General features: G+C 31.5%; 2 protein-coding genes across 2 annotated transcripts; one reads left to right on the top strand and one right to left on the bottom strand.

Moving 5' to 3' along the window:
* Nucleotides 1–1,573: 1,573 nt before the first annotated feature.
* Nucleotides 1,574–2,473, bottom strand: LOC106302445. The gene is made up of 2 exons (XM_013738954.1): nt 2,139–2,473; nt 1,574–2,075 (listed from the first exon to the last, which is right to left on the bottom strand). The coding sequence occupies exons 1-2, from the start codon at nt 2,471–2,473 to the stop codon at nt 1,574–1,576; spliced, it is 837 nt and encodes a 278-aa protein (XP_013594408.1).
* Nucleotides 2,474–5,778: 3,305 nt separating this feature from the next.
* Nucleotides 5,779–6,855, top strand: LOC106305079. The gene has a single exon (XM_013741457.1). It carries the CDS (start codon nt 6,029–6,031, stop codon nt 6,818–6,820), a length of 792 nt encoding a protein of 263 aa, XP_013596911.1. The 5' UTR covers nt 5,779–6,028; the 3' UTR covers nt 6,821–6,855.
* The last annotated feature ends 2,743 nt before the right edge of the window (nt 6,856–9,598 follow it).

Here is a 9,598-nt window from a genome sequence, read left to right as displayed (position 1 = left end):
TGGATATATGTCCAAAAACGCATCGATCGATCACTAAGATGGACCAAAGCGTAACAATGTGATCGATCGATTAGATTATCCCATCGATCGATGTGGATATCCAATAGATCGAATGAACAAAATCTCGAACGTTTTTTTATAAACGGACCGATCGATGGATATATGTCCAAAAACGCATCGATCGATCACTAAGATGGACCAAAGCGTAACAATGTGATCGATCGATTAGATTATCCCATCGATCGATGTGGATATCCAATAGATCGAATGAACAAAATCTCGAACGTTTTTTTATAAACGGACCGATCGATGGATATATGTCCAAAAACGCATCGATCGATCACTAAGATGGACCAAAGCGTAACAATGTGATCGATCGATTAGATTATCCGATCGATCGATGTGGATATCCAATAGATCGAATGAACAAAATCTCGAACGTTTTTTTATAAACGGATCGATCGATGGATATATGTTCAAAAACACATCGATCGATCGAGTATATCAAGTGTTCCTCGAAATTTCCTCGGTATTTCTTTAAAAAAAAAAAAATCAATTGTAGTTTGTTTTCGAGTCATCATCGTCGGAATTTCCTCGGAATTTTGTAAAATCCCCCAACGGCTCTCCAACGGCTATAATATTTCCTCGGAATTCATCGGGTTTTGACGAGAGGAACACATTTTTCCTCGGTATTTCATAAGAATATTCCGACGGATTGATATTTCCTCGGAATTCCGTCGGTATATTCCGAGGAAATTCCGAGGAAACCAAATTTTGGGTTTCCTCGGAATATCCTCGGAAATTCCTCGGGAAATTCCGAAGATTTCATTTTCCGTCGGAATGTCCGTCAGAATACCGCTGTTTTCTTGTAGTGACTCGTTCATGTCTATGTAGTGGGACACCAAAAAGTAAAGAACTTTAAAATTCTCGGTGTGCATGCACATGTCAAAATCGCTGGATAAGGATCTTGTCTCTATTGTAATATTAAAACGGTCGTTTATTTTCAAATCTTGGTATAGTATTAAGGTACACATGTTTTTTTGTTCGGTTGAAATATTTTAGATACAAGAAAATAAATAAATTTATTTTAGTTAATGATTTAGTTCTTTGTGTTTGATTTGATTTTTTTTTTGTTTTCGTTAAAATGCTATAAATTAGTTATAGTAGTGCATAATTTATCCTTACATTTTATCTAATAATATTAGTAATAAATATTTAATATATTTGACTAAATTTGTAACACTGAAAAGTAAATTACAAAAGAAACGCACATTAACGTATGTTCCGCACCACAACCAAAGCGTAATCACTGTATGTGCGGTTTTGTAGTAAAATAAAAGAAACAAAAATACTTATTTGTTTTTATTTTGCTGAAATGTTAACTTTATAACAACAAAAAAAAATTGTACAATCTCATAATCCTAAACTAGGGAATCAAAAAAAATAATAACAATGAAAAAATTTCCGAGCACAAGAATGCTCTGCTTTTGTAGGAAAAAAACATGCAAAGAAACATGACAGAAGCATAAGCTCTGATCCTCCTGGTCTTTACGCTGATGATGATGCACTGATGTTAAGGCAGCACTGTCTTGGTGTTCCATCTGCTCAATTCTTCATTTGTAACCTCATCTCCACTTTCAACCTGCAGTGCAATAAGTCGGTTCTGCATTTCGCGATGAACAGTCCGAGCAATGTACAGCGCAGAGTGTGGAGGATGGAGATGACGACGTCCGTTTCTTTTACGCCATATCCCATAAATTGAGGTTTGGAAAGCCATCTTTACTAGCTGTGCGTCCAACTTAGAGAGTATGTTACTCTTGATACTTGAGACTGTCCTGGTCCTGTCGGGATTTATGCGGCCTAACAGGAACAAATTCATCAATGTTGTCCAAACGGTATAGATGAAAGGGCAAACAAAGCAGAGATGATGGCGAGTCTCATCCGGCTCTCCACACAACAGACAAATCTGCGTTTGACCCCATTGTCTCATTTTATCTCCCATATCCAGCCTATTCTTACAAGCTAGCCAAGTGATGAACGACTGGCGAGGAAGAGCATGAGGAAACCAGACAATGCTGAACCACTCCACCACAGCATGAATTGATCAAGTCTGATCCCAGGTATCTTTCGATGCAAACTTCTCTTCATATTGTCCCTGACTTTGCTTCCAGAGAGGACGATCCCTGCTAGCCTCTGGTCTGGGAGGGGGAACACATTTAATTTTCTTGATTATCTCTTGCATAACTCGACCACGACAGCTCCGAAACTTCCAACCCTGAGAATCTGTAGCATCAACTACTTTAGTTGTCCGAAAAATTCCCAACATTTGAGTACCCACTTCTCCTGAAACATGTATCAATGGTTGAAAATCACACCATATATCAGTCCAGAAGTAAGTGCTAGCTCCATCCTTTAAGTCAATCTTGAAGAAAGTAGCCGCGACATCCCTCAGTTTCAAAAGCTTTTTCCACATCCAAGAGCCACATGTTGTTGTTGGTGAGATATCCCAAAAAGAAGATCCCCTGATGAGGTACTAATAAACCCAAGATACCCAAAGGGAATTTTTCCTTGAAAGAATCATCCAAATAAGCTTTAGTGAGAAAAACCATTGATGTATCTCTCAATTTCCGAATACCCAATCCTCCTTCGTTTTTAGGCACACAAATATCAGACCAAGCAACTTTAGCTTTTGAGGTGATGTTAGGAGAACCAGACCACAAAAAAGCCGAGCACATTTGTTCTATTCGATCCAAACAGCCAGAGGGTAGTTTAAAAGCAGAGCACCAAAATTTTGCAGTACTAGTGATCACTGACTTTATGAACTGGAGTCTTCTTGCGTATGAAAGATTTTTACTCGTCAAGGATAAGAAGAGAGAACGTATCTTATCAATAAGCGGTTCATACTCCAGTCGTGTCATAGTTTCGGTAGTCAAAGGTAAACCCAGATAACGAATTGGCAGGGTTTCCACAGGAATACCCAAGAGAGTGGCATGTTCTAGCAGATCATTTGAAGTAGTCCCAGCCATATAAAGAGCAGACTTGCTCATATTTATTTGTTTTATTTTCACAAGTGCGGTTTTGATCGGTTACTGTTGGGTTATTCAATTTTTTCTTGATTGGTAACATATGTGTGGTAACATATGCGTTTTTTCTCTCTCCATACCACAAATACGCTTCTCTTTTTGGACGCCAATCACAACATTAGACTTAGCGAGACAGTTTGAAGGTATTGAAATTCGATTATAGTCCAAATTCGGTGATGTAAGTTATAAGAGCATGATTAATGGAGGTTCTTGGAGTGGTGGATTTTTAGCGGAATATAAGAACCCGACCCTAAGAACCCCTCATTAATCATGCTCTAACAATACCAACCGAACTACAATTACATTATAAAAATAGACTTAATTCCACAGCTAATTTTTCAGAATACAAACGATGATGGCTATATGTGCTTATTGAAATTTGAGATTTAATAGGAATTTTATTTTGATCAACCGATACTATTTTGGTTTCTCCTGTCCATCCTTTTCCATTAAAGAAAATAATAAACAAAATACCATTTAAAAGTAGTTTAGTTAATCACTTCATCTGAACCTCCACATGATTTGTTCAGATGCTTTATCTACGGATACGGATCTTACCGTTAACTCCACCCAAAAGGCCAAATTTGCATTATTATTATTTTTGTTAAAAACCAAACTTGCATTATTATCATAATTAACTTGTTTCATTATATTTTTATTGATTAATATAAGTACAACGCAAACGTGTAGATGTAGATCATACTGGCAGGCTCATGTGATCAACATCTTGCCGTTAACTCCACCCAAAAGGCCAAAACTCGCATTATTATTTCTTTTGGTAAAAACCAAAATTTGTTTTTTAGAGAAAATATGTATGAAGGCAAAAGCTTGCATTGTTATTTTGTTGGTAAAAACAAAAACTTCCATTATCATAGTTGCTTTATTATATTTTATTGATTAATATAAGAACAACATAAACGTGTGGTAAATTTTTTCCGAACAAAAGAAGAGCATTCTTGTGCTTGGAAATCTTTTCATTGTTCTTATTTCTTTTGATCCCCTAGTTTAGGATCATGAGATTGTACAAACTTTTTTTGTTGTTATAAAGTTAACATTTCAGCATTAAAAAAAAAGTGTGGTAAATCATTATTTTAGAAGGAAAATAAATAAAAAATACTTACATTATCACTCTTCTTTACTTTGAGTCACAGAATTAAAAATTTTAATATAGATTTAAATTCATAATTTTTCTTTTAAAAAATGTGATAGTCGCGTTGAGCTTTCTTCTTGTATCCTCTTTGGAAATGTTGGATTCCTCCATTTTCAACAGCTTACTCGGTTTCAGGTAACTGAAGCATTTTCAACGGGGCTAAAACATGAAATGCACAATCGTGGATCAGCATTGTCCATGCATTGTCCTCTGGCACCACATTGCAGTCCGTAAGTTCACGTGTAATGTGTAGTTGCTGGAAAAAAAAAAAGGATCAATACCATTAAAAGGAGATCATTCCCATTTTATGCCCTTAATGAAATATTTCAGTTTTTCAAAATTGTCCTTAATTTTATGAACAAACTAAAATTTTCATTAATGGCATTATTGTCTTTCGGTTTTTGGGTCTACCCATTACATTTAAATGGACTTGGTGTTGTATAACAAGTAATTTTTAACATTCTGGCCTATCATACATTACATCCTCCGTTTGTTTTATTTTGTATCCCGTTGCTCATCACATTACATCGTTAGCAACATGTTAATATTATATGCATGTATTTTGAATATAACTATATGTAACCAAAAAAAAAACTAGTCAGTAGCAATACTTTTATATAAATCTGAGTGCACATAGATTTAAGGTTAGAAAACTTCATATTTACATATACATTGGATAGCAGATTTTCTTATTTTAGCCCATGTTTGTGAAATAAATTAGATATGGCCCAAATTTGTTAATTAATTAGATGGGTTATGCTTATATATAATCCATTTCATAGCCCATAAACGTTTTTGATAATAACAAATAAATTAAAATCTGCAATAATTTTAAAAAGTAATATCAGATATTGAAATTTCCTAACTAAATGATTTAAAGATTTTATCTCAAAACTAAAAAAAAAATAGGGTCACTTTATATGTTTAGAAATACAACCATTGTTTAACTTATTTACAAACATAAAACGGTTGCGTGAGACATTGTAAAATAAATATTTCTTCATACTGTACACTCTATAAAATTTCTTATTATATATAATCAAATCATATGACTTATGTTTAATTTATTGAAATAATCAGCAATTCATATACCCGCACTTTTTATATAAATAAGTAACAAATAACAGATCCGCATAATTGAAACTTGATCATGTGATATTTTATATAATCAAAACAAAAGACTTATCAATCCATTTGTAGATAAAACAACAAAAATAGTACCCGCACTTTTTATATAATTAAGTAACAAATAACAGACCCGTATAATTGAAACTTGGTCATGTGATATTTTATATAATCAAAACAAAAGACTTATCAATCCATTTGTAGATAAAACAACAAAAATAGTATCCGCGCTTTTTCAGAAATCTAGTACATTATTATTACTTAAGCTATAGAAAGAAAAGGATGAGATCTGCATGTTGGTAAAAAAAGGATGAGATCTGCACGAATGGCATGAGCTTTTTAAATAGCAGACAAGCCAGCATTGGTTTTAATTAGCCCCTCGTGCAATGAGCACATCTTAATGCCTTGAAAGAAAATTTGAGAATTGAGCTTAGAGGATGGTATTGGTTGGCAAGAGATATAGATCTTGATTATTACTTTTATATTAAGTTAAGATGCCTTTTGTCACCCTCGAAAGGAGACACTATATTGATGATCTAAATATTCTAACCACCATGGATTCTCATATGTCTCTCTTTCCTGATGGTGTATATATGTATTCCCGGGGAGGCATTGAGAAGGCAGAACAATCATCGTTATCTCTCTCATCTTTAGCTTAAAGATCAACAAAATGGCAATCTCTTTTCATGTTCGCTCTAACAGTTTCCCTTCTAGACTTCACCCACAAGCTGCTCATGTGGATGAGCAGTTGATTCGTTTGAGATCTTCTGAGGAAGCGTCAACATCTTCAAGCTCTTCAATCTGTCAAAGACTTAACAACCTTCAAGAGCTTCACCAATCTCTTGAAAAACTTATTCACTTACCTGCCACAGAGCATGCTCTAGCTCAAGAGCAGAACAAGAAAGCCACCGAGAAACTTCTTGATGGATCTCTCAGGATCTTGGATCTATGCAACATTTCCAGGGACGCTTTGTCGCAGATGAAAGAAGGTCTCATGGAGATCCAATCCATTCTAAGAAGAAAGCGCGGAGATCTATCAGGAGAGATTAAAAAATACTTAGCCTCAAGAAGATCTCTCAAGAAGTCATTCCAAAGGGTCGTCAAGAGTTTGAAGGTCAAACAAAACCTGAAGTGCAACGATGACTCTTTCGCTGTCTTTGAAGAAGCAGAAGCTATCAGCGTGAACCTTTTTGATTCTCTCTTCTGCTTTATGTCTGGATCAAAGACTTGTAGCAAATGGTCACTGGTCTCAAAGTTGATTAACCAGAAAAAAGTTTCATACGAAGCTCAAGGAAACGAATTCACAAAGGTGGACTCCGAATTCCAGTCTGAGAAGACCTTGAAGATGGAAGATGGTCAGAACCTAGAGTCATGCATTCAAGATCTTGAAGATCGACTTGAATCTCTCTCTAAGTCTTTGATCAAATACAGAGTTTCAATTCTTAACATCTTAGGCCAATAAGCCTACAATTTTGTATATACATGAAAGAAAATTTAATCGAAATTATTTTATGATTTATCATATACTTTCTGTTATCCATTATTAATTTGTGGTCTCGTCGTGATTAACTTGAGGAAAAAACCCAATACGGTGAAGTCACCAGGATTCGAGTCCCAACCACTGGGGAATTAACATTTCAGCATCGCCAGAGACAGAGGACCGACACGTGGCAACACGTGACTAATCTGGACCACTTCTGTGGAGCTAGGATACCCCTGCATAATTAAAAAAAAAAAAATTGCTTAAAAATATTTTGAGGGATCAAAGATGTAGAGAGTTCAAGTGTAGGTAGTTATGATAATTAGGTTCAAGTTAAACAGTTCAACCCTATAAAATATTGGATTTGAGGTTAGTTATATAAGTCCAAAAATAGTTGGGCCTTACAGGCTTAGTATATTTGAGTCTTAGATATTTTGGCTTAAATTTGTTTAGAATATGGCCGATCCAGAAAATCAAAAACTTTATTTAGTTTAGATAATATCATTTTTCTAATCATAGTCTTAGTTATTTTATTCTTGATCTAAACTATAGTAAAACATATATATAGAAGTTGTAAATGTACCTTGGTGTTTGAAAATTAGAAGAGTCACTTTTTCAATTCGACAAATAAGCCTTCTTCTTTTTATAGAACTAGGTTAAGATATGCGCATTGCGCGGGATGAACATTATATAAAAATTTTTTTATGTATTATATGTTTTTACATATTATGAAATAGGAAATATATATTGAATAATTAAAAAATCACTCACTATTACGTTTATAATTAAATTGGTGCGGACGTAGAAATAAATTTTATTAATCCAAAAAATATTTTTTCTATTTGATATGGTATATAATTAAATTTAACATATATATATTATATTTTTATAATAATATCTATTAAATGATGTTTTCTACTCGTTCAGTTTTTTTGATCATTTGTATCTCTTATGACAAAATTTTCATTGTGGGATTAATAGTTTTAGTAATTTATATATTTTTTTAAAAAATTAGTTTTCAATATTTGTTCAAAGCCTTTATCAACAAAAAGAAGTTCAAAGTAAATTTCTAAATTAAAAAAATATATATATATATATATATATATATATATATATATATATATATATCTTTTAATCTTAAAATATATTAAATGAGACTTTCTATTTATATGATTTTGTAATCATTTGTATCTTGTAATAACAAAAAAAATTTAAACTATAGATCACACAATTTTAATGTGAGACATTTAACAGTTTTAGTAATTTATAGTCATTTTAAAAAATTAAAATATAACATGTACAGAAAGATCTAAAATTTTATTATATGGTTAATATGGTTGTTAACAGATATGATAGAAGATACGCTAATTTTTATCAAATATTTATTATTCATAATCCTTAATTGTCATATATACTTTAGTCACATTAGGAAATTCCGTAATTTGTATTTAAGAAAATTATAAAGAACATTAATATTTATTCTGGTTACTTTGATAAAATTTTTATTACATATTTAGATGGACCAACTTATTTCTCCAAGGGTTTTAAGAATCATACTAATGTTGACACATGGCTACAAGAAAATATTGTAATGCTTATCAATTAATATAGGGAAATTTGCCAAAAAGAACCCAAATATTTATTTTAAACATAAAATTAGCCCCTATATTCAATCAAATGCAAAACCACACTAAATGGGTGGTAAAACTACTATTTAACCCTTAAGAGCAAACAAAAAAACAGAAAGTTATTTTATAATTATTTCCTTCGTAAATATACATGTAACAAAAGAAGTCTACAAATCCATAGACCGCCTATGAAATATATTTTGTAGTCTACATCTTGATTTGATCTTATAAATTGATTTTTAAAAAGTGTAACAATAACTTTTCAGAAATTTTTAATTAGTCATCAATTTAAGGGTTAATATGAAGTTTATAAATTAAAATTTTATATAATTGAAATTTTCTAAAAATATATCTATATTGATTTGGTAACTATGAGTTAGCAACAAAATGTTCTAACATGTTATGTCTTTAAGGGTTAGATTCTTAGGTTTAGATTTTAGATTGAGATTTTTTTGGTTTATTGACTTAAATTTACATATTAATGTTGAGCAGTTTATATTTTAAATATTTTGTTATTTGATATAGTAATTAACACTTTTTTATTATAGAGCAAAAATTTAGGGTTTGAGATTTGTGGTTTAGGGTATAATAATCCTACAACAAAATCTATTGAATTGTAGACGTCTTTTTCGGTCTACCTTAATTAATGATTACAAAAAATTATTATTATTAAATTAAATTTATCTCTTTATGAATAAAAAATCTGAAATCATATATTATAACTACTAAAACATAAAGAAATAAATTTAGTAAATCATACATTAAAAGTACTAAAACAATAAAGAAAAAAGAACCCAAAAAATAATCGTTGTAAATTTGCAAAGAAGTCTACTCACCGGTAGCAATTTAAACTAACCAAATTTAACCTAGTTAATTTAAACTTAACCGAACTTAAACCAAATCTTTTTTAACCTAATGTGAAATCATATATTAAAATTATTAGAAGAATAAAGAGCGAAAAATTAAATTTATATATTAATTTTTCTCAAACAATAAAGAACAAAAAATATTACAAAATGAAAACAATTTTGATTAATTTTATTTTTTGTATGAATAATTAATCTTCAAACTAATATTCAAAATTGTAATATCATATATTAAAATTATTAAGTCAATAAATAACAAACAACAA

The sequence above is a fragment of the Brassica oleracea genome, chromosome C7 (genome assembly GCF_000695525.1).
Source record: "Brassica oleracea var. oleracea cultivar TO1000 chromosome C7, BOL, whole genome shotgun sequence".
NCBI lineage: Eukaryota > Viridiplantae > Streptophyta > Magnoliopsida > Brassicales > Brassicaceae > Brassica > Brassica oleracea.
Note: the sequence above shows the minus strand (reverse complement) of the source record. Positions and strands in the feature narration are given on the sequence as shown.